Consider the following 25,389-nt stretch of genomic DNA (forward strand, 5'->3'; position numbering starts at 1 on the left):
GGAAAATATATTGAATGTAACACTTTGGTGCGACAAATATTGCTAACCCTAAAAGTAATAATTTTAGACTGGTTTTTAATAAAAATTATTGTTAGATACAGGGTGGGTCAAACATTATTCAAAATGGAATTCGTTCAGTTCATAATTCACACTCTAAATGAAAAAGTCGTCCGTGGAATTTCCAATTTTTTGTCATTACTCTCCATTTGAGTACACTATTATAATGTCACACAATATTAGTTTTGCTAGGACCAGTTTTTGCACACAGGGTAATATGTTAAGTTAATTGAAAGGGACAACCATTTTTACAAAACTTGACTAAAGGTTGTATACAATTAAAAATTGTATACACAATAAGGTTAAAAGACACGTTGACGTTTACTTATTGATATTTTGTCATTATACAGGGTGTGCAAATTTCGATGTTTTAGCACTACAACTTTTAAACCAGAGGAGATAGACAAAATCTGATACCCCATTGTCGGTCTCTTTTTCTGAGAAACTAACAAGGGTAGTATTCATTTTTGGCCACCTTCTTTTGTTTTCGATTTGTAAGCGAAAATTGGAAGAATAGCGATATCGAAAAACATATATATCTCCGCTAATATTGATGATAGAGCTCTGAAATTAAAACGTTATACAGGCATTTTTTTACGTAGAATCCAGTGGCGTGCTCTTCTTTTCAAAAGGGTTTTTAATTACGAAGCTATGACCCAAAGTTATGTTTTTTCAAATGGGAATACTAGATTTCTGCATCATTTTTTGAGGGCTTAATTTTTTCTGATTTCAAAAATATAAAACATCGTATGGTTCGTATCAATATAAATAATAGAAAATGGTCAAAAACATTTTTTTACCTGAGAGTCTCAATATATCTATGGTTTCAACTGTTCATGAGCACAGAAAAATTGAGCTCACTATGACAAGAGCAGTGTCCTTCCGTCAATCCTTTATTTTTATGCTTTTTACTAATTTTTACAAAATTCCAATCTAGATATATTTTATGAAAATACAAAAAATTTATTTGTTTTGGCGAATAAATCTCATGATTGTCTGAAAAACCATTTATTGTACTTATACGAATGACAATATTTTGTTACTAATAGCAAAATGAGACATTAAAAAGAAAAAGTGCGCTGGGATGTGAACTCGTGAAACCCGTGATCATAATGTAGCACTACTCAATCGACACCACTAAGCTATTTGATATTAATATACAAAACGGTAATTTCCATCTTGAAGCCATTCCGCTAGCTGCATTCATTTTTTGAATCAATAGTGTCAATAGAAGGGCCCAAATATGTGTTCAATAAGAACTCGCTGTTTTTGACCATTCACTCGATATTTTATAGCGCTTTATCAAATCAGTTTGTTATAAATGTTTCCTATTAATACAACTGTCTTATTTTCACCTTTACGAAAAAAGCCAAATGAGCTTTGTTGTTGAGAATGTTATTACTAATCGAAATGCATGAAAAAATAAAGGGTGTTTCATTGAAAAAAATATATCATTTCATGAAATATTATGACAACGCGACTGTCATTTTTGTTTTGTTTTCGGCATCGAGAAGACCACTAAAAATGCTACTAGTTTTCCCATTTAACCGACATCGTAGCATCAATAATAACGGAGTTAGCAATGGTGCCGACTTAATTTGAAACACCCTGTATACGTTGGAGAACGAAATTAAATTAAATTGATGAAGAAGAACATTGTAAAAATCAATTAATTGAAGTTGATGATTGCCATTCTTTAATACAATGAACAATTTTTTTTCAGTGTATGAAACCATTCATTGCTGTACTTGTCTCAATATCAAGATATCGCAATTACTAAAAAAATTACTAAAGAAATGTTCAGAAAAGATGAGGCAACATGTGTGAGTGTGTAAACATTGTTGTCTGTCAACGTGTCATTTCATAAGGTGTTCTGAATGAAAACTTACTTTTCATTATTTTTGTTCATCCCTGTATTTAATCAGAACAAGAAGCTGAGTACGGCATTTGAAAAGTTATGTTGCCGAATAATCAAGTTGAAATTGAAAAAAAATAGAGGCTGAAATGGGCCTAAGAATTCGTCAAAAGAAAAAAAATTCGTTGTAATTTTGTCGTTACCCAAATTTTTCCGGTTGATTGTTTTTAAAATAAAACTAACCATTGTGTAAAGTTCACAGTATTCAATTGTTTCGGGCAAATTCATACCGGGAAAATTTTCCCATTAATTGCGTGGCCTGAAATTAGAAAGATTGGAGATTTTTCAGGAAATTCAGTTACTATTGTAGATTAACACAAAGACATGGAACCTATAATGTTCTAAACATATATAAATCTACGCTATGATCATGCTACAATAGATAACCTACATTCAATTATCAGAAAATAATCGAAATTTCCTCCAGAATCGTACAAAATCTGTTTTCCCGTCAAAAGCTGCGTAACCCAAAACACCCAAATATTCCAAAATATTCGCCCACAAACTACAAAAAATCTTACAAATCTTCCAACCACACGAAAAATTCCATTCCTCAACCTATCACACAATCCAATCAACAACTTCCTCGCGATTTACAAGTTATACAAAAAACAAAGCATTAAAAAAATATTCGCGCCGTCCGCGTTCCTACGGTTGACGTCTCGACGCTTCCGGCGCGCACCTCTCTTCGGCTCGGTTGGCGACGCTTCTGGCGTCGACGGGTTTTGCGATGGGACTGAACGACGGGACGCCAGCCGTCGGGACGCTAAGCCCGCGGCCATTCGGACGCTCACCCTATGAGTCTGCCCACGGAGTGGCGCTGGTTAGTGAGATTAACGCGAAGGGGGGGATTGAGAGTAAAAAAGAAGAACAGTACGCTTTTCTATGGTTTATTGTCGAGGTCATCGACTGTTCGAAGTCGGATTGAGCTTTATGTGACGAAACTTGTCGCGTTCAATAATTCTCGACATTTTGTTAAGTGGAACACGCATATGCAGATACTTTCATTGAGATTTAATCCCTTTATTAAAATTTTAATCCTACAGTGAGAGCCTCTTGGGTTTTCAACACCGTTAGATGGATAATAAAAAAAAAACTGGGTGTAAGTATATTTTTTGCTTAAAACATTTTGATTCTGAGTAATTCGAAAAATCTAGGTAGAGGTGTTAGACAAGGTGATACCATCTCACCTAACCTTTTCACTCTAGCCTTGGAAAATGTGTTAAAAAAGCTAGCTTGGGATCGGAAAGGACTGAAAATCGATGGGGCGCATCTCAATCATTTGAGATTTGCAGACGACAGAGTACTGATAAGCACAGACAAATACCTCAAATACCTATGGTGAGGCCGCTATTAGTTAAAGAACGTGCCGAGAGAAGTTTCAACGCTTCAAGAACGGTGATTTTGACGTCAAAAACCAGCATGACGGTGGAAGGGAGAAGTCATGGGGATTATTCAGAAACAAGAATATTTTGCGAGGAACGAAGAGTAACCAAGATTGTTTTTTTTATTCATTCGCAAATCAAAAATATTATCATTTCACAATGTAAATTATTGTTTAAAGAAATTTTGGGACAAGCTCATAAAAATCGGTAGTTGTAAGAGGAAAAAATCTATAATTTCGTTTTGAACTGAGCAGTCACGTGGTGGTATTTCCTTTTTGAAGCAATCCATCCACTCGATTTTCTTGAACTATGCTTTTTTTTAATATCAAAACGACTTATCTTAAAGGAAACCCTAAACATATTTATAAATCAAACTAGGAGGGAGATGTAAAGGGTGTTTTTTTTAGAGCTATAGAACTTTAAATTGCAATAAAACAACGGTGGATTATTCGATTGACATGAATTTTATTTATCCGCAAGATAATCTTGTGGCATTACATTTTAAATATGATTTCTGGCATATGACCGCCACGGCTGGCTCGGATGAAGTCCAATCTGGACGTCCAATTTTCGATGACTTTTTCCAACATTTGTGGCCGTATATCGGCAATAACACGGCGAATGTTATCTTCCAAATGGTCAAGGGTTTGTGGCTTATCCGCATAGACCAATGACTTTACATAGCCCCACAGAAAGTAGTCTAGCGGTATTAAATCACAAGACCTTGGAGGCCAATTCACAGGTCCAAAACGTGAAATTAGGTGGTCACCAAACGTGTCTTCCAATAAATCGATTGTAGCACGAGCTGTGTGACATGTTGCGCCGTCTGGTTGGAACCACAGCTCCTGGACATCATGGTAGTTCAATTCAGGAATGAAAAAGTTAGTAATCAAGGCTCTATACCGATCACCATCGACTGTAACGTTCTGGCCATCATCGTTTTTGAAGAAGTACGGAACAATGATTCCACCAGCCCATAAAGCGCACCAAACAGTCAGTTTTTCTGGATGTAACGGTGTTTCGACATACACTTGAGGATTATCTTCACTCCAAATGAGGCAGTTTTGTTTGTTGACGTAGCCATTCAACCAGAAGTGCGCTTCATCGCTTAACAAAATAAAATGGACGTAGTGCGCGATACGTATTCCGCACAGAACCATTATTTTCGAAATAAAATTGCACTATTTGCAAGCGTTGTTCAGGCATGAGTCTATTTATGATGAATTGCCAAACCAAACTGACAATAAATCACTTGACAGCTGTTAAATCGTTAGCCATCTTGAACAGTAATGCCAACTTAAAGTTTTATACCTCGAAAAAAAACACCCGTTATTCTTAATGGGATTTTTGAGTTCTCTACTTCATGAATCGAAATTGGTACAGATCTCAGTAGGGCTTCATTTTTTCGCTCAAACGAATCCAAAGGTTTATCAATCAGAATTACTCATGCGATTACTGCCGGGAGCCGTTTATAGGCAGAGTGTAACGAAAATATCGGAAAAGTTGAGTGAAGTTGGAGAACTTCGCAAACTCTCTAAGTTCATTTGCATCTTCAGTGTTGAAGTTCGAGTTAGGCAAATATTCGACCCTAATACCGAGACCTATTAACTGCCAAAATTTGCATCGATGTGGAGCGGCGGGGCAATGAGAGAATTCTTTGGAGGCTATTGCCTCCACAAACTTCGAACGTTCACTCAATTTGTGGTAGGCTCGTGAAGGTGTATGGCGAACTATGGTTATCTGTCAAATGCAGGTTGAATAAATAATGATATTGCCCAATAAGCTGTCAACATTTAACCAGACCGAATAATTTGAAGAAGGTTATGTAACGGGTGTTTTTTTTCGAGGTATACAACTTTAAGTTGGCATTACTGTTCAAGATGGTAACCGATTCAACAGCTGTCAAGTGATTTATTCTCAGATTGGTTTGGCAATTTATCATGAATAGACTCACGCCTGAACAACGCTTGCAAATAGTGCAATTTTATTTCGAAAATAATGGTTCAGTGCGGAATACGTATCGCGCACTACATCCATTTTATTTTGTTTAGCGATGAAGCGCACTTCTGATTGAATGGCTACGTTAACAAACAAAACTGCCGCATTTGGAGTGAAGCTAATCCTCAAGTGTATGTCGAAACACCGTTACATCCAGAAAAACTGACTGTTTTGTGCGCTTTATGGGCTGGTGGAATCATTGGTCCGTACGTCTTCAAAAACGATGATGGCCAGAACGTTACAGTCAATGGTGATCGGTATAGAGCCATGATTACTAACTTTTTCATTCCTGAATTGAACAACCATGATGTCCAGGAGCTGTGGTTCCGACAAGACGGCGCAACATGTCACACAGCTCGTGCCACAATCGATTTATTGAAAGACACGTTTGGTGATCGCCTAATTTCACGTTTTGGACCTGTGAATTGACCTCCAAGATCTTGTGATTTAACACCGCTAGACTACTTTCTGTGGGGCTATGTAGAGTCATTGGTCTATGCGGATAAGCCACGAATCCTTGACCATTTGGAAGACAACATTCGCTGTGTTATTGCCGATATACGGCCACAAATGTTGGAAAAAGTCATCGAAAATTGGACGTCCAGATTGGACTACATCCGAGCCAGCCGTGGCGGTTATATGCCAGAAATCATATTTAAAATGTAATGCCACAAGATTATCTTGCGGATAAATAAAATTCATGTCAATCGAATAATCCATCGTTGTTTCATTGCAATTTGAAGTTCTATAGGTCTAAAAAAACACCCTTTTATATATTCATTTAGAGACCATCTAAAACAACAAAATCTAATCAGTGAACCCGTATTTTAGACATCTTAGATGCGAGTTAATTCTTGATCTAGACTTCTGTCAACCCGATGATTTGAATAATTTTCCCATAAAAATTCACAGCAAAGTAACAAAATCGCGTCAGAAACATATTTTCCGTCATAGTAATCCATCTAAACTCGTACGTCCACAAGATACACAGAAAATATTCAAACGTCAACGGAAAACGTACGACCCAAATGTCACGGGGGCGCCACGATCGGAACCTAACCTGATCCTCCCACCGCGCGTCCCCAAACACGAGTTTTCCGGAATCCGATAAGTCTACCGCATGAATTTTGCACAGTTTTACATAACAATGACCATTAGGGTTCATGTAAATAGGACGGGACGGAGGAATACGGAATGCGGACACCGGAGCGGTCCGGATTTCTCTCGCGGCCGCCTGATTGATATTTGGAGTGTAAAATCACACCGCGCGCTCGCCGAATGGAGCGATTCAATTTGGTCGGACGGGTTATCGGGAAAGGCATTCTCGATCGTTTTTCTGATAGAGCAATTGGAAAGGCGGCGTGAACGTGCATTAGCCGAATTTCAACGAGACGTAGGCGTCGTTGGACTTCGTTGAAGAAATTATTTCAGAAATATCTTCATTGGTGAAGTAACGTTTAGTTTGAATAGATAGTTGGCTGTAAAAGCTTATACACCCAGTTGCAAGAACGTTCATTAAAATTTAATGCCGTCATTAAAATTTTAATCCTACAGTAGGAGAAGGCAATTGGCTATCCGCGCCGTTTAATGTAGGGTTGCAATTTTTATGCGGCATTAAAATTTAATGAACTGGGTGTGGGTCTTGAAGAATTTCTGCGATCTAAAATGTTTAAGCTAAGCGCATGAACATGTATAAGGTGAGCTTCTAAGTATCTGCGTTTTTTTACATGATAATGCAACATTATTTTGAAGAATGATTAGAAATGAATCCAGCAAAGTATTGCCCATTATTAGCTACAACTTTCTCTCATCTTCCTGAAGAAAAACTCTTCTTCCAAGCTACATTCTTCAATGCAAAAATCACTATATGATATTCATGGAAATATTATTATAAATTTCAATAAAAATTCAGTGCATTAAAGAAAACAATGTTTAATATTAGGCCACTTGAAAATTACCCGGTCTGATGCACAGATGGCAGTGCTAGTATCAAATCCATATGATTTTTAGTTAGTACCAACCTTCAAACGATTTGTTTCGAAATTTGACAGCAGTCCGACTATCAGTTTGTGAGATATTGCGTTGTCAGTGTAGCTACTTTTATTTTTTGAAAAAAAAAGAATTTCGTGTGCTCATAAAATATTGCTTGTTGAACAGTTGCCGGTGTCTGCACAAGGAAAATCAACCATCATCATTGGTATGTTAAGTTTGATCGTAATGAAGACGGCGAATGCAGTGGACGCCCAAAAAAAGCTGTCATCGACGTAAAAATCGAAAAAGTTCACAAAATGATTTTGAATGACGGTAAAGTGAAGTTGATCGAGATAGCAGACATTGTGAAGATATCTGAACTTGTACATCATATCATTCACGAATACTTGTACATGAGAAAGCTGTGTGCAAAATGGGTATCGCGCAAGTTCACAATCGATCAAAAGCAACAATGTTTAAAAGATTCTGACCAGTGTTGGAAAGTGGAATAATCCTGAATTTTTGCGTCGATTTGTGACAATCGATGAAACATGGCTCCATAATTTCACTCCAGAGTCCAGTTGACAGTCAGCTAAGTGGACTGCAAACGATGAACCGAACTCAAAGCGAGAAAAAATACAACTGTCAGCTGGCAAGGATATGGCATCAATATTCGGGGATGCGCAAAGTATAATATTCATTGATTACCTCCAAGAGGGCCAGACCATCAACAGCTAAGTTTAAACTTGGTGAAATGAGCACCACCAGACGACGAAGGCAGTGGACGCCCAAAAGAAGCTGTCACCGACGAAAAAATCAAAAAAATGTCGATTGACAAGATAATTTTGAATGACCGTAAAGTGAAATTGATCGAAATAGCAGAAATTGTGAAGATATCATCAGAACGTGTACATCATATCATTCACTAATATTTGTACATGAGATAGATCTGTGCGAAATGGGTACCGCGCTAGCTCACAATCGATCAAAAGCAGCAACGTGTTAATGATTCTGATCAGTGTTTGAAGCTGTTAAAGTGAAATTAACCTAAATTTTTGCGTCGATATGAGACAATGGATGAAACATGGCTCCATCATTTCACTCCGGAGTCCAATCGACAGTCAGCTGAGTGGATTGCACACGATGAACCGAATCCAAAACGAGGAAAAATACAACAGTCAGCTGGTAAGGTGATGAGATCAGTATTCCGGAATGCGGAAGGTAAAATATTCATTGATTACCTCCAAAAGAGCCAGACCATCAACAGCGATTATTATATACCTTTATTGGATCGTTTGAAGGATGAAATCGTTAAAAAACGGGCCCATTTGAAGAAAAAAAGGTGCTGTTTCATGTTTCATCAATGAAAGCAAAGGCAAAATTGCATAAATTGGGCCCGAATTGCATCTGCATCCACCGTATTCGCCAGATCTGGCCCCCAGCGACTATTTCCTGTTCTCAAACCTCGAAAGAATGACGCTGGAAAGGAATTTATCAATGAAGAAGTAATCGCCGAAACTGAGGCCTTTTTTGAAGCGAAAGACAAATCGTACTACAAAAATGGTATCGAAAAGTTGGAAGATCGCTATAATCGCTGTTTCGCCCTCGAAGGCAACGATGTTGACTAATAAAATCGAATTCTGCCAAAAAAATGTGTTTTACTAAGGTAGACTTTTCAATTGGCGTGCTATCTTCACATAGTTTCAAAATCCCAAGGCAAATGTAAAGTTCATTGTGTCCTTCAGTTTTCACGATTTCTCCTGTCAATTTTGTAACCTATATAATTTGATATACAAGTGGTGTTTTGTATCAAAAAAGAATTGTAAAATCTACCTGAAGATGCCACAGTGTTGGCAAAAAAAATATTCCTTATAATAGGCCGATTCTTGATGGTAGCCACTATTACATTTGCAGAAGATCCATACATTCACAATATTTTATTTAATTTTTCATGAGAAAACTATCGCCTTTACAGCCACACTACACGCAAAAGTTTCACAATGAATCGTTATTTTCAACAAATATTATCGAATTGAAAAACTCTGATCCGTTTAAAAGTTATGGTAAAAACTTATTTGGTAAAATGTACACTGTATTGCGGTTTTCCTGTAGTTTGGAATAGTTTTCAGCAAATGAAACTGATATAATGACAAAAAAGATTTAATTATCCCGTGCTAAATATACAAATATTCATTATACGAATGCAAATAGAGAATTAGAGTTATTCGAGGAGTTAGCCGATTTTTCCGTCCCAATCTCGGAAATAAACTCAAATTTCGAATTCCTTTCAGGGAATTACGGGGTATAAACCCTAAACCGCCATCCAGAAATTCCTCCTTCCAACTTTCTAGACTTGAGTGAGCTGGAAGTTACATTGTAACTCGAGAATTTGTACCAAACTCCTTTGAATATTTTATATGAGAAACAACACGAACCTTGTTCCATGTTCGAAAGGGACAAGAAACGAAGAAGGTCCTTTTGATCCGAAGATCCTGAGTGCATTCTTTCAAGGCAAAGTTGAAAAATCCCGAAAGTTCCTAGTTCGAAATAATTCGGTTAACGTCGAGGGTATCCCAAACTTCCGATTTCCATTCTTGTCAGAGGTCAATTTCTGACGAGTCAAGGTTGAACTCACATCGATAACTGTTGCGTAATATAAAATGGAACAATTTTTCTGAATCAGAAAGAAAAAGTCTTTTTTATATATGAGTTCATGTTCCAATGTGATGAAGGGAGTTATACACTTCCCTTCAACTTCATAAGTAGGGCCATACCCATAAGAAATCCATGGCCACAGGTTTCAAAGCTTTACTTACTCTCCCCAGGAATGAATGTTCAGCTTGGTTCAGCTACAAGCTTGAATACTCTGGGTATCTATAACGTTGTCCCAGGATTAAGAATTCTATATTTTATAGTTGATATATATTCTGCTTGACCTTTTATATATTTCATTATTATTTTATATCATTCGTGTCATCTTTGATTCAAATCATTGCTGAGTATTTCGTCAAGAATATGGCTATTAATTTTTATTTATTCTGAAGTATATGAAACCAATTCTTGCAATTTCGAATTTCTGAATACCAAATTAGCAAATCCTAATTTCAATACATATTTTCTGAAATCAATTTTTCCTCTTCTGAATTACATATTACTATTTTGAAATATAAATTTTAGTTTTTGAATGCTGATGAAATGAGAAGGAACCTTGCAAAAAACACTTTAATTTATTAAACTTATTGTATCAATTTTTTTGGAATAGAATCATAAATTAAATCACTGTTAATCATAACGGAATAAAAAAATTAAGTTTCTCATTATTGAGAAACCTCCAGGCTTTGTTTGATTCCATAATTTTCCATCCTGGATCTAAGACACATAAGCATCTAATAGCTTATCTTCTTCTTCTTCCAATGCATATCCACTAATGGATGTTTGCGATAACATTTTCCATCGCTTCTCTATTTCTTGCGGTATGTATAGCTTATAGCACTGACGAATTCTTCAGTCATGTCGGAGCTCGGGGAATCCCCTTATTTAGTCTAAGCGCGCACGAGATTGCAGAAATATATTTCCGTGCGACGCGTGCATATCCATGGGCGCCCGCAGGGGGGGGCCAGGGGGGGCCATGGCCCCCCCTGAGATTTTGGATGCCTCATTTTTCAGCACAACACCCTCAATATTACTTTCTCAATCCAAAGGGCAAGGAAAAAAGGAAAGTAATAGATTCACAACTATTTTACGGTTTTCAATGGAATTACATACTATACATATAATCCATAATCGGCAGAGGTATTTTTTGAATTAAAAACTTTTTTAGGCGCGTTGAGCACTTCTTGGGTGAAGAAAAATCATGGAACCGAAAGCACTCCATGCGTGTCAATTTGTTTATAAATTCATCTTATACACTGCGTCCGTAACCGTTAAGTATGGAACAAAATTCATTTTCAGCTAAACAGACCATTTTAAGAAATAATCCTGAAACATGTCGATTCTTTATTTTAATTTACCGTATTTTAAAATAATAATCTAATATACAGGGTGAATTACTTTCGAGTAATGACATCAGCGTCATTTTTTTTTAATGGAATACCCCCATTTTGACTCAATTTTCCGATTACTCTGACTGAGCAGATTCCAAAAATGTATCACATGTTGATTCCAATTGGTACAGGGTGGACAAAAATACAATAGTTTTGTGTGTGCTCATAAAGTGACGCGTAACATTCTTTATTATTATAGTTCAATTAACAATATTATCAAAAATACGGCAATTGGTTTGAATATAACACCCTGTAGTTTGTTACATTTTTAGATTGATAAAAATGTATAAACATAAGAAATAATTTCTTTCATATTCTGTCTGCTAGACCAAAAGTACCAAACATGTTTGGAAACAGCTCATTTTTATTAATCTAAAAATGTAACAAACTACAGGGTGTTACATTCAAACCAATTAGCGCTAGACAATAAGTATTTTTGATAATATTGTTAATTTAACTAATAAAGAATATTATGCGTTATTTTATGAGCACACGCGAAACTATTGTATTTTTGTCCACCCTGTACCACTTTTAGTGATCTTTTGAAATTCAGAGTAGACGCTGGTGATAAATATAAATACAGAAATAGAAAGAAACGGAATACTGATGTCGCCTACGACAATCATGGATGCCTTATTGTTTTTCAATTATTTTCATTTTGCCCCCCCTGAGAAAAATTTCTGCGGGCGCCCATGTGCATATCTAGCTCAAGTAATATCAAGTCAAGCAATAAATATCTCATATCAAGTCAAGTCAAGCTGAAGTATGTAATTTTTTACGAGCTTGATTTTCAAATCAAGTAGTTGGTTAAAATGTCAAGTAACTTGGCTTGATGAATCCCAAATTCTGAATAACAACTTCGAATTCTGAATTATGATACAATTTTCATGTTATGGAATTCGATTAGCATTTCTACTACATTTTACGATTTCTGAATTACAATTGGAACAGGTGTAATTTCCACAGGTGGGGATTCCCACGTTGAAGGTGTCAAATCATTCCGGACACAGCCTGTACAATAATGCGACAAGTTAAATGGCTCGTAACAACATATGGCTTCCAATGTTGTGTTCTGATTACCCCTAATTTGGCATGAATATCGGTGGAAACCCCTAAACCATCAGTAAAAGTCCACGGTTAACAAGCAGTTGCTGTGAGCTAATAAATGAGGGAAGATTAGTGGTAATAATCGTTAATTCCAGAGCTACAAGGAATCAATGTTCGGGAGGAAATCATCCGAAATTTTCCACGATTCGTTGAATGAATATACATATTACTGAATCTTTCTACAATGCACAAACTGAAAACTTGCATATTTATTTCACAAACTTGCAACTGGTGGTTAACTGGAAGAAACAGTTTATCTAATTCGGATTTACAGAGATCGCAATTTCAACAGATCTCTCTTACTCTTCTGTGAAATAGGTATACAAATCAACATTTACATTTCCAATAACAATTTTATAGGGAAACAGACTACTACTTCATTATTTCAAATCTACACGCAGTATATTATTGAAAAATTAGATAGCTTTCTTGATTACAAGTTCAGCAATATGCCATAATTTGGGTATAAACTCAACAGTTCATGATTTAATGAGATTCTTGCGAAAAAAATTGTTGCGATGAGGCCTCACATTTTTTTAATTTTTCGGCAGAAAAACCTTCTTTCGAAAAAACCTTCTTCATTTTCGATTCTGCAAATACGTAGTATTATGAGACTTTTTGCAGATTGGACCAAAAATGTACAGGGTGTTTATAACAAGATCATGAACTCGGACAAATTCATGAAAACTCAAGATTTTCAAATAAGAACCTATACTTTTATTATTTCAGTCGATTCTACGTACAAAAATAGTGTTCATCGAAACCCTATACCTAAAATGAAAACTATAAGAGTTTTAGAGGTAGAACTCTAATGAACTTCATGAATTATAACTGATATTTCGTTATGATTATTGAAAAATCCATAAACCAATAGAATTTTCAATTACGATTAATTTTTTGAAATTTTTGAAATGTCAAATTTAGTTATCGAAAAATCGAATTTCAGTTTTTTTCCGGGAGTCACAGACTACTCCACAGTTAGAAATTGCGGGTTTTCCTCATTTAAAGTTCTTCCTCGATAACTCTTAAAGTATTCATTTTTGTTATATGGTTTGCTTCAGTAACTCCCACTCTTTTTCTACGTAAAATCGACTGAGATAATGAAAAATATAGATTCTAATTTGAAAATCGAGTTTTGATGAATTTGAGTTGTCCAAGTTTATGATCTGATAAACACCCTGTACATTTTTCGTCCAAACCGCGAACAGGTTTTTAAAACTACATATTTGCAGAATCGAAAATGTTAAAGGCTTGTCGAAAAAACATTTTCACTGCACAAATATTAAAAAAAAAAGATTGCTCGTCGCCACCATTCTTTTTCATAAGAATCCCATTAACTCATGAGTCGTTGAGGTTTTACCCAAGGTTTGGCATATTACTGAAATTGTCATAAAAAAAGCTATCTAATGATACAATACTGGGTGTGCCATTTAAAATAAGGAAGTAGTAGTCTGTTTCCGGTATAACCGGAAGTTGAGAAGTAGAGATCTGAAAATACTTTAAGGAGCAAGATCATTGTCTCAAACCCCAACATGCAGATTTTCAGCACAATATTGTGATCCATAAACTCCTAATAGGCCATCGCGGTGAATCACCCTGTATATCAAATAGTGAACATTTCGTCTTATAAAATTCACGAAAGTACAAGGATATGTTGTTATCGATAGAGGTTGGATGATGTACTTTGTCTTCAATAGGGATGTTACATCATATAATGAAATCAAATGAATTTAGGTTTTCCACATTAAAGGCCATTTTCAAAATACTAAAATAACATTTTCATTATCTTATTTCTTGGATTCAATTTAATAAAATTGATTCAAATTGTGTTAATTCTTATCGACTAGCACGTGACTACGAACGCCAATCAGGGCAATTTTACGTCATAGCACTGAAACGAGACAAACTAATCTTATCTAGAACTAGTTCATCTATGGTTTACAAGATCAGATTATGTAATCAAACCGACTTGACTGTCAATATCAGCTGATATTAGTTCAATTTAACAGACTGTTAGCATGTGGTGATCATAGATAGACTAGTCAGTTTGTCTATGGTGGCGACTCTTTTATGCAGTGACGTCACCATAATACCGTGACTGAATGGAGCGTTTCAGCGGAGATTTTGAAAAGTATTTTTATTTACGTATTTTTTATTGGTACTTTTTATATTTTTCCATGGAAATATTTTTGTTCGTGTTTATATATGGCTTATCTACAAATTAAAAGCAATTTCAAAATATACGCAACATCTCTATTATACAGAGATGTAATTCTCAACAATATTAAATAAAAAGATATTCACTCTTTTTGTGGCTTGATAAAATGGAGCATTTTCGAATTATTCGCTACCGAAATTCGAAACAACCTGTAGAATCAATATTCGTTCCATCCCGAACAAAATCAAATCCAATTACCGCAAAATCGTTGACCATAACACAATTCGACAAACACTCACCGAATCGTTCCTCCTGTTCTCGACGAAGAAGCCGCAAGACTCCCTGCTCTTCTGCCTGCAGGCGTTGTGCCGCCTCAGCTTGGAGCAGCCGCTTCCGGAAGAGCTGAAACTTCCGTTTCCGGGCGGACGAAATCGACCCCCATCCTCCGAACTGCTGATACTCTGCTGCCGGCGTCTGCTGTAATGAAATATCGCACTTGTAAACTAGGTAGATACTCTATTGACCAAAATATTGCGGTTGGCCAAAGGGGCGAGAATTATGGACATTGCGACCGCCGATTGTGGGGATATTGACCGGAAAGGGTACCGCATGCTGGGTTATTGTTGGCTGGGAGAAACGCTTGGTGAACTCGTGAAGTAACAAAGTAGTTAGAAAAAGCTGATCGCTCTGCATATACGAGAACTCCTAGTTCCCATAGTCAGACAGTTCATCTGCTTCTTCGTTCTTTTCAGTTCGCTCGGTACTAGTGCTATCTCGAAATAGAGGCTTGTACAGACGATAAAAATATTAATATTTATAACGGGTGTTTTTTTTCGAGGTATATAACTTTAAGTTGGCATTACTGTTCGAGATGGCGACCGATTTATCAGCTGTCAAGTGATTTATTCTCAGTTTGATTTGGCAATTCATCATGAATAGACTCACGCCTGAACAACGCTTGCAAATAATGCAATTTTATTTCGAAAATAATGGTTGTGTGCGGAATACGTATCGCGCACTACGTCCATTTTATCGTCGACAAAATCGTCCATCTGAGCAGTTAATTCGATTAACCATGGAACGTTTTCGCAACACGTTTACTCTTATTGATAACTCGCATCCCCAGAGACGCCGTACGATGCGTGCAGAAGAAGCTATTGCTGCTGTAGAGCGTATAGCATTGAGAAAGACCCGAATGAGTTTATCCGCCATCGACCACAGGAATTGTGTCCATCCACTTTATGGAAGATTTGCGGAAGGATCTTGGTTTGCGTGCTTACAAAATCCAACTCGTGCAAGAATTGAAGCCAAACGATCATCAAGTAAGGCGTTAATTCGTCGATTGGGCCCAAAACGAGATTGCCGTTGTTCCCGATTTTCATAAGCGAGTTTTGTTTAGTGATGAAGCGCACTTTTGGCTGAATGGCTACGTCAACAAACAAAACTGCCGCATTTGGAGTGAAGCTAATCCTCAAGTGTATGTCGAAACACCGTTACATCTACAAAAACTGACTGTTTGGTGCGCTTTATGGGCTGGTGGAATCATTGGTCCGTACTTCTTCAAAAACGATGATGGCCAGAACGTTACAGTAAATGGTGGTATAGAGCCATGCTTACTAACTTTTTCATTCCTGAATTGAACAACCATGATGTTCAGGAGCTGTGGTTCCAACAAGACGGCGCAACATGTCCCACAGCTCGTGCCACAATCGATTTATTGAAAGACACATTTGGTGACCGCCTAATATCACGTTTTGGACCTGTGAATTTGCCTCCAAGATCTTGTAATTTAACACCGCTAGACTACTTTCTGTGGAGCTATGTAAAGTCATTGGTCTATGCGGATAAGCCACAAACCCTTGATCCTTTGTAAGACAACATTCGCCGTGTTATTGCCGATATATGGCCACAAATGTTGGAAAAATTCATCGAAAATTGGACGTCCAGATTGGACTACATCCGAGCCAGCCGTGGCGGTCATATGCCAGAAATCATATTTAAAATGTAATGCCACAAGATTATCTTGCGGATAAATAAAATTCATGTCAATCGAATAATCCATCGTTGTTTTATTGCAATTTAAAGTTCTATAGCTCTAAAAAAACACCCTTTAGTTACCTACTCAAAACCTAATCATGAGTTAGTCTTGCTTCACATAATTTTTTACTCGAAAAAAATAGAGGAAAGTATTTTGTGGTCTGAATTTGCTTTGATAAGGTTGGCATGAACAATTCTTCAATGAAAATTATATTGGCCTTACTCTAATGTTTAAAATAGATAACAAAATTCAACTAAATTGCTGAAGATCTGAGTTTTAACGAGGTTACAAAAAATCCTTAAAAAATTATCGCCTTCTCTATCTGAAATTTCCAAAATCTAAGAAAACAAAAATTTGTCATATGCATGTTGAAAACTAAGGAAATATCACCTCTCGTCTTAAACGAAATTCAGAAAAATTCAGAAAAAAACCTGATTCAATCAAGGGAGCCGGATTTCTATTTTCATTTCAGGCTTGCACATATTGAAAACGTACATTTCGTCAAACTGGTATGGACCCTTCCCGAGATCTACATACGTGTGGAAAATTCTACATGTATAAATTTGAATAATACCGCCGTCTGGTGTAGACATAAGCAATTTGTGTGTCGACAGAATGCATGAAAGTACGTATGAAGAGTGTCCCATTTCCATCTCCGGTAAAATGCTCGACTTAGAAGATGGGTTTATATATCCGAGTAAAAAATTCGCATCCCTCAACTTACCGAATAGAAAAATATTCGAATCCATCAAGGAAATTCATTCGAATTTCCAAGTCAAGAATTAAAATTAAATACGTATAATTTTCCAATTATTTTAATTGTACAACCATTTATTTTTTAAGAGAGCAGGAAAATACTGTTCTAGCAAACGATTGCATCGGAAATCTTGATTTCGATCACAGCAAGTTCTGTCTACATTGCATTTTGACGTGAGCATCGCTGTATATTAGGCCAATTTAAAAGTCCCCGGTCTGATGCACAGATGGCGGTGCTAATATCAAATCCATATGCTTTTTAGTTAGTACCGACCTTCAGACGATTCGTGTCAAAATTTGACAGCAGTCCGACCATTAGTTTGTGACATATTGCGTTGTGAATGTAGCTACTTTTGTTTTTTGAAAAAAGATGAGAAAAAAAGAAGTTCGTGTGCTGATGAAATATTGCTTTTTGAAGGGAAAAAATACAGTTGAAGCAATATCTTGGCTTGATGAAGAGTATCCGGGGTCTGCACAAGAAAAACCAACCATCATTGATTGGTATGCTAAGTTTAAACGTGGTGATGTGAGCACCGTAGACGACGAACGCAGTGGACGCCCAAAAGAAGCTGTCACCGACAAAAAAATCAAAAAAGTGTCGAAAAAGCAGAAATTGTGAAGATATCATCAGAACGTGTACATCATATCATTCACTAATATTTGTTCATGAGATAGATCTGTGCGAAATGGGTACCGCGCTAGCTCACAATCGATCAAAAGCAGCAACGTGTTAATGATTCTGAGCAGTGTTTGAAGCTGTTAAAGTGAAATAAACCTAAATTTTTGTGTCGATATGTGACAATGGATGAAACATGGCTCCATCATTTCACTCCGGAGTCCAATCGACAGTCAGCTGAGTGGACTGCACAAGATGAACCGAATCCAAAACGAGGAAAAACAGTCAGCTGGTAAGGTTATGAGATCAGTATTCCGGAATGCGCAAGGTAAAATATCCATTGATTACCTCCAAAAGGGCCAAACCATCAACAGCGATTATTATATAGCTTTATTGGGTCGTTTAAAGGATGAAATCGTTAAAAACGGCCCCATTTGAAGAAAAGAAGGTTCTGTTTCATCAAGACAATACGCAATGTCAAAATTGCATGAAGACTGTGGATGCTTTTGCATCCACCGTATTCGCCAAATATGGCCCCCAGCGACTTTTTCCTGTTCTCAGACCTCAAAAAAATACTCGCTGGAAAGAAATTTAGCTTCAATGAAGAAGTTGTCGCCGAAACTGAGGCCTACTTTGAAGCGAAAGACAAATCGTACTACAAAAATGGTATCGAAGAGTTGGAAGATCGCTATATCGCCCTCGAAGGCAACTATGTTGAATAATAATATCGAATTTTGCCAAAAAAATGTGTTCAACTATAGTAGACCGGGGAGTTTTCAATTAGCCTGTTTCAATTGTAATTTTTGTAATTATTATTCCTAGACAACTTTGCCGTCTTCTGGCATTTACTTATAATCGTCAAAGTTTATTGTCAATTTTTTCAAACTCAAACATATCCAAATAACAACATATTAGAATAGCAGCATGATACGAATGGGTAGAAAGATATTATTATTTGATGTGACATTTTCAAAAATTCGAAAGTTCATATTATTGCTTATTCGATCAATACGTATAATAAGCACTATTTAAATATTTTCTGGTGTTGTGGAAATGAGTAAATCAAATGAACCAATATAAATATTAATTTAAAACGTTATGATGAAGTTCTGGCGGTGCTTTTCGAATCCGGGATCAATTGTTCCGAGACCAAAATAAATTTTTATTTCCTCCACAATCTGAAACACAATCAGTGGACCGTTTTCACGAACGATACCAATTTATTATACTTAAAATTCTACAGACCGAAATGACCCGAAAATCGAATATCCCGTGATTGGCTAGCAACGAACAATAGAATTTCGAGTCAATTCTCCGAAACCATAATAGGGATGAAAATTCCCATAATCGAAATTTTTACATCTCCAATATCCCTATATTTCCCGCCAGCAAATTGAGGTTAGTGGAAATGCAGGTCGTTTATCAATAACGTCAATTTTATGCGATATGACTACACAATTCAAAGGTAACATTGCCATTGATTCGCCAATTGTAGATATTATATACAGAGCCGTTCATAAGAAATAGAACAATCATAAATTTTAAGATACGACTTGTTTCTTCTTTGGTAGAAATGTATACAAGATTGAAATTCAATTCGGACATAAGTAGGTAGTGGAAATCTTGATGAATAACTTGAAATATTGGGAATTTTTTTGGGAGCTTGAAAAATTTAAGTAATAATAAAAGATATAAATATTGTTGGAATAATTTCTTTATTATTATAATGTGGTGACTAAATTTATGGCAATTATTTTTTTCAATATGATTTCTGACATATGTTCGCCGAAGCTAGGACTTACATAGTCTATTCGATCGGTCCAATTTTTCACTACTTTGTCCAATGAATCTGACCGTATGGCGTCAATAGTGGCTTGAATATTGACTTCCAATGCTCCTTGAGTTGCTGTTGTCGGCATAAACATAAACCAGTGACTTAATATAGTCCACAAAAAGTAACAGAGAGTTTGATTTTGCAATAAATTGATAGTTGAGCGCCGTCTACTTGGTCTAAAGACAAAGATCAACAAGTTGAACGGCGACGTATCGACATTTTCGTGTTTTTCAACACTTCTCGGTACACCAGCAATATTCTCTTCGGAACGCACATTTCTTTTTCTTGTTGATGACTTTGAATAGAGAAGAGTAAAATTATTGTGAAAATGTTCAATAACTGTACAAATTACTTGCTCACTAAGCCGATTATATTGACCGTAAAATGGACGAAGTGCTCTATGAACATCGCGAAAAATTCATTTTTTTCAAAGAGAATTCCTACAAGTAGTTCTCGCGTTGAATGATTAATTGTCAGAACTTACAGAAACAGAAATGTCAACACAGTTTGACATTCTCAACTGTCAAATCATATACAAGAACCATCGAAGCTCTTCATGCAACTGAAAAACAAGAGTTAGTTGCTGTTTTCTTTGATTTGAGTATTGTAGGAAATACCTGTTTCGCTTTCAATTTTTCACATTATTTGGTTCAAATTCATTCTCGAAAAATTTTAAGATAAAACTGACGATACTTGGAGGGACCGGCCTTACAAGATTTCAAACTCCGCTGTCGTTTCCATGGAAATATGACTATTCTGTTGAATAGCGCCATTTTTCAGTATCTAACCACCAAGACAAAAATTTGGAATTGAAGTATTGATGTGATATCAGATTTGAGCTCTTGTTTACCTACTTATTTACTTTTCAATTACCATACCTACTCCAAAGATTTCAAGTTCAGACGTCATTCACAGCCAACCTTGATTTACTTTCAAATAGAGAAATAGGCAAAAATAGGTCAATTTTGTAAAACCCATCCTATATTATGTAGACAAATATTTACAGCGAAATCTTGTGAATGGCTTCAGACATATTAAACTTTATTGAAAGCGATCTGCATACTCATATTACTAAAAATTTTATATTCTCTATGTTTTTACTACCAATAAAATTGAATATTAGCAATTTGAGGATTACATTGTGTAAACTCGCATATTCGAACATATTTCAAGTTTCAATTTTATCCATTCTCCGTCTCTTCATCTCCATCCTATTTTGGATATCCTATTTTCATTTATTACCCTTTCAAAAATTTCCTGCTACTATAAATAAAACATTGCTTGATATGTAATTTTTTTCGATGTATTCGTTAATATTCCAATTCTCGGATAACGTTCTCGACTATATTATGAATTGATTGCTTTATTGCTGCAAATATTTTCCATTTGTGACACGAGTTGGTTCACAAGTGAATATTCAGTTTTATTTAAAGGTTGACACGCATCTGCGGATTTCAACATATGAGAGTAATCCGGAAAACCAACTGTTCTTCGCTTTGAAAAATATTCAGTTAAAGAACTGAGAATATGAAATCTTATATCCAGTACGAAGGCTTGTTTTCATTTGAATCGCCAGAAAAGGTAAAAAGGCGGTGAATTCCATAAGAAAAATTCACATTTTCACTCTTTTCTCAAGAATCGCTCTTTCGGAGCAAACATTTCCAAGACATAGTGTTGCCTTGAAAATCTCGAAGCCGGAATCTCCTAGAGTAGTGTGCTGTGTCCTGTTCTACATTCAGCATGCACAGTCGACATGCTCAAGTCTGACAAAACTTCCTTAACGAAGACTACAATACACAAGCGCAGATGACACTGCTATCATGGCAGGCCAAAACCATCGATTGGCCAACAAATATCTTCAAGACGACGTGAACCGTGTGGTACAGCAAATTGCTAACCAAGCAAATAGAGCAGCACTTGTCACGAAGATTAGCCTAGAATACATTCCTCAATATCCTCTAGGATTGTTTGTAATGGCCAGCTCCATCGTAAGGTCTAGTCTACCACTGTTGAAGAAATATCTTCATGAAGTTGCTCTCAAAACTATTGGGAAAGCAGAAAAGCACCCCAATTGATTCATCAGAGAATGAATCTTCTGCCAAAACACTCCAAATTGTATATTTCGATGTGAGTAATAGAACTGTACTACTCAATCCCTTCCAAAAAGACTCGATCAGCTAATGTATCTTTTCCATCAGTTCATGAAAGGTTACAGGTAAATTCAACACTTTTTTCAATTGAGATAAACGAGTCTATATACCCTAGTAAATCTGGCGTACCATTTTGGAATTTCCTTTTTTTCCATAATTTAAGCCTAATTTATTACCCCATTGAACATTGTTTTGCTCTTCAATTGTGGGAGAATTCGCGGATTCTGCTAGCTCAACGTTAAGGTAGCAAAACCAATAAGCTTATCGATTTTTTTATGGAGAATCTGATTACATTATAATTTCAGGCTCACTTTTGAAACCACTGCCGAGTTTCTGAATTGACTTTTTTCATTATGAGTTCTGCTAGCTTTAACGTTGAGCTAGCAGAACCCAGCATGAAGGTAATCTTCAGGACCAAAACATTCACATGATAATTTCAAGTTCTATTCAAGCTAATTTATTTGCTCTTCAGTTAAACGAGATATTATGGCTTCAATGCCTAAACTGGCAATACCAAATGCAAATCAAATGAACATGGAAAGTCTGGCTGTTGAAGGTTCTTCCAAATTAACAAAAAAAGAATATACGAGAACTTCTGTTTCCGTGCTTCATGACACCTCCTTGTGAACTTCAGATATAACATTGTTTCAGCATTATTATTTCTATAGTAATCTCCGAAAATGTCTCCGATATTTACAGAAAATGGGAAATGAAAATTAGAGAGACCCCCGACATCGAAATCACGAACATTTACGAGCATTTCGCGGCGTTTTCGATTTTTTATATCTGATCGTTTCCGGTCTGTCCCGAAGAAGAACCCGATGAAAATATATTCCCCTAATTTCGTTTCCCCCAAGAGCGGGGAGTGAACCAACGTCAGATAACGTGATTGATGAAGATCGGCCGCGTCTGTCTTCTCTGCGAAATCAACTTCAGTAATCATATTTTTCCTGAACCGTCTCATGGAGAGACGAGGAATATGGAATCGGGGCCATTAGAAGAGACAGTCAGTCCGATATTCCCCTTTTTTATATGGGGGTTGACGAACGTATAAACTTAGCGTTTAATCTGATTACAGAACGTTGGTTTTATTTCATAACGGAATTGTACAGGTTGTTTGGTTCAAAATATTTTAAAATTTCACAAATTACTTGATAAATATTATCGAATGTAGAAATTTTCTATAAAACTCCGAGCCTTGGCTCTAAATGGCCAGAATCTGATCTTTTATAATGAGTGCAAATATATGTAGGATCCAGTTATTGCTCCCTGTAAATAATTGAGATGGTCAACCGGATGCTTGGAGACCTATTAGTTTTTTCAAGTGTCGAGGGCATGAAAGTTTCAATTAATTTACAGGGAACGAATTGTTATTGTACATATAATGTGAAAAGGATGTGTTATTCTTCGAGGTGTCGAAGATATGTCATGAAGTTGTAAATCTTGAAGAGATTTACTGGGGGGTTGTGAAAGTTCGAAGACAATACGGTCGTACCAGATGTGTCACATCTGTGTATCAGGTTCTAGTTTTTCGAGAATATTCGATTTCCAGGAATCCGCGAAGATCTTTGTGGGCGGTACGGCAAAGCTCTTATTGGACTAGGGGATGGTACTTTCCCTAAGGGTGTTGTCAAGCCGAAAGAAGGGAGGTCGATATTCGAGACAGGGTAGTTCCAATCGCCAGAGTTCAAACTAAGCCGAAGACGAAAAAAGTTCAAGTTAAGACGAAGACGAGTAAAGTTCGGTCTAAATCGAAGTAAGAGTAAGTTCTGTCGGTTGAAACTTAAGACGTAATACGAAAAGACGGTTCGCGGACTAGATTAAGAAGAGTCGCGAAAAATCAAAGACGAGACGACCGAAAACTTGAAGTACGACAAAGACGTGATAATCGAAGACGTTTACTTCAGTAGTGGTGAGAGAAACTTGTTATTAGGACGTTATTAGGATCTTCTCAATACTGAGTTTGTACTATATAATTGTGACTTTGTGAATAGATGTAAATAATTCAAAAGAGTTTAATTATTACAAATCCAACAAAGTCGCGGAGAAAAAGACGAAAGGCCAGGTAATCGAATCATACCTCTAGACGGTCGATTAACCAAGCCTACATATATTAAATGACAAAGAAACTGCTACAGTTAAAAGGAGCTGTTTCAATTTAAATTTGTTTTTGGTAAAACAAAGATAGTATAGCAAGAAGTAAATGATTGACATTTGGAGAAAAAAATGAAGGGTTCACAATTTTTTTTGATAAATTTGTTAATAATGTGTTTCTCCACCGTGATTACCTATACACTCCCCAACACGTCTCGTCATTGATGCAATAAGATGGTCTATTTCTTCTTGAGGGATACTATCCCAAGCAACCTGTACTTCATGTCTCAGAGCCGCCAAAGTCTGTGAAGGCTGGGGTAAATTTCCAAGCCTTCTATCCATGATGAGCCAAACATGCTCTATGGGCGAAAGATCGGGGAATCTGGGCTGCCATGGCAAAAGATTCACATGGGTCGCTTCAAAAAAGTTTAAACTAATTCTGGCAACATGAGGTCGGGCATTATCTTGCTGAAACATCGGATTCTCGAGCCGGTTAAGGTAAGGGAGAACATATGGTTCCACTATTTCTTGAAGGTAACACAGCGCTGTCATGTTACCTCGTATAGAGACCTACTTGCATATGAAGGTTCACGTCTTTCTCCCCGACGTCATCTTACCCTTCTTTGGCCATCATGTGCACTCAAGGAGAATCGAGATTCATCAGAAAAGACGACTTGATGCCATTTCACATTCCAATGCTGACGTTCTTTGCACCACTGTAATCGTGATGCTTAACCGTCAGAGTAAACACAAGATGGGGTCGATAATACTGCAGTCCAAAAAACCTAATCCGACGGTAAACCGTTCGGACAGTTACAGAAAGGCCTTGTTCTCCTATCCACTCATCAGCCAAAAATCGAGTTGTCGCAAATCGGTATCTAATGGCCATAAGTCTTAGTCGTCGATCTTAAACTTGATTTGTCCCAACTTCGAAGTCCGGTGCCTACTCTTCTTCAATTGTGGACATTATCAAACCATCATTGACAACATCTCATAACAGTAGTTGGATTTCTGTTCGTACGGTTAGCGATTTCTCGAAGTGACAACCCCGCCTCCCGTAGACCAATAATATGACCTCTTTCAAATTCACTCAGCTGGCGATAAATTCCGCGTACACGTGCTCTAGGCATTTTAACAACAATTAATTATCGACTTTGGATCTCCTCGAATAGATGGTTTGTTGTTAAATTTGAAAAACTTGCAAAAAAGACTACAATATTCAAGTAACAAAACTTATTTACATGAAAAAACCTTCCACGTTTTTTTT

General features: G+C 36.6%; 1 protein-coding gene across 10 annotated transcripts in view; it reads right to left on the reverse strand.

Annotated features, from left to right (window-relative positions):
- LOC123678563 (pleckstrin homology domain-containing family G member 5) overlaps nucleotides 1-25,389 on the reverse strand; it is a 363,969-nt gene that overhangs the window by 182,233 nt on the left and 156,347 nt on the right. For all 10 annotated transcript variants that reach the window (XM_045615665.1, XM_045615663.1, XM_045615664.1 and 7 more), the window contains one exon: nucleotides 14,934-15,111. In XM_045615665.1, the coding sequence (XP_045471621.1) occupies nucleotides 14,934-15,111 (178 nt within the window). The remainder of the gene's footprint in view (nucleotides 1-14,933; nucleotides 15,112-25,389) is intronic.

Source organism: Harmonia axyridis, chromosome 4 (genome assembly GCF_914767665.1).
Source record: "Harmonia axyridis chromosome 4, icHarAxyr1.1, whole genome shotgun sequence".
NCBI classification, from domain to species: Eukaryota; Metazoa; Arthropoda; class Insecta; order Coleoptera; family Coccinellidae; genus Harmonia; species Harmonia axyridis.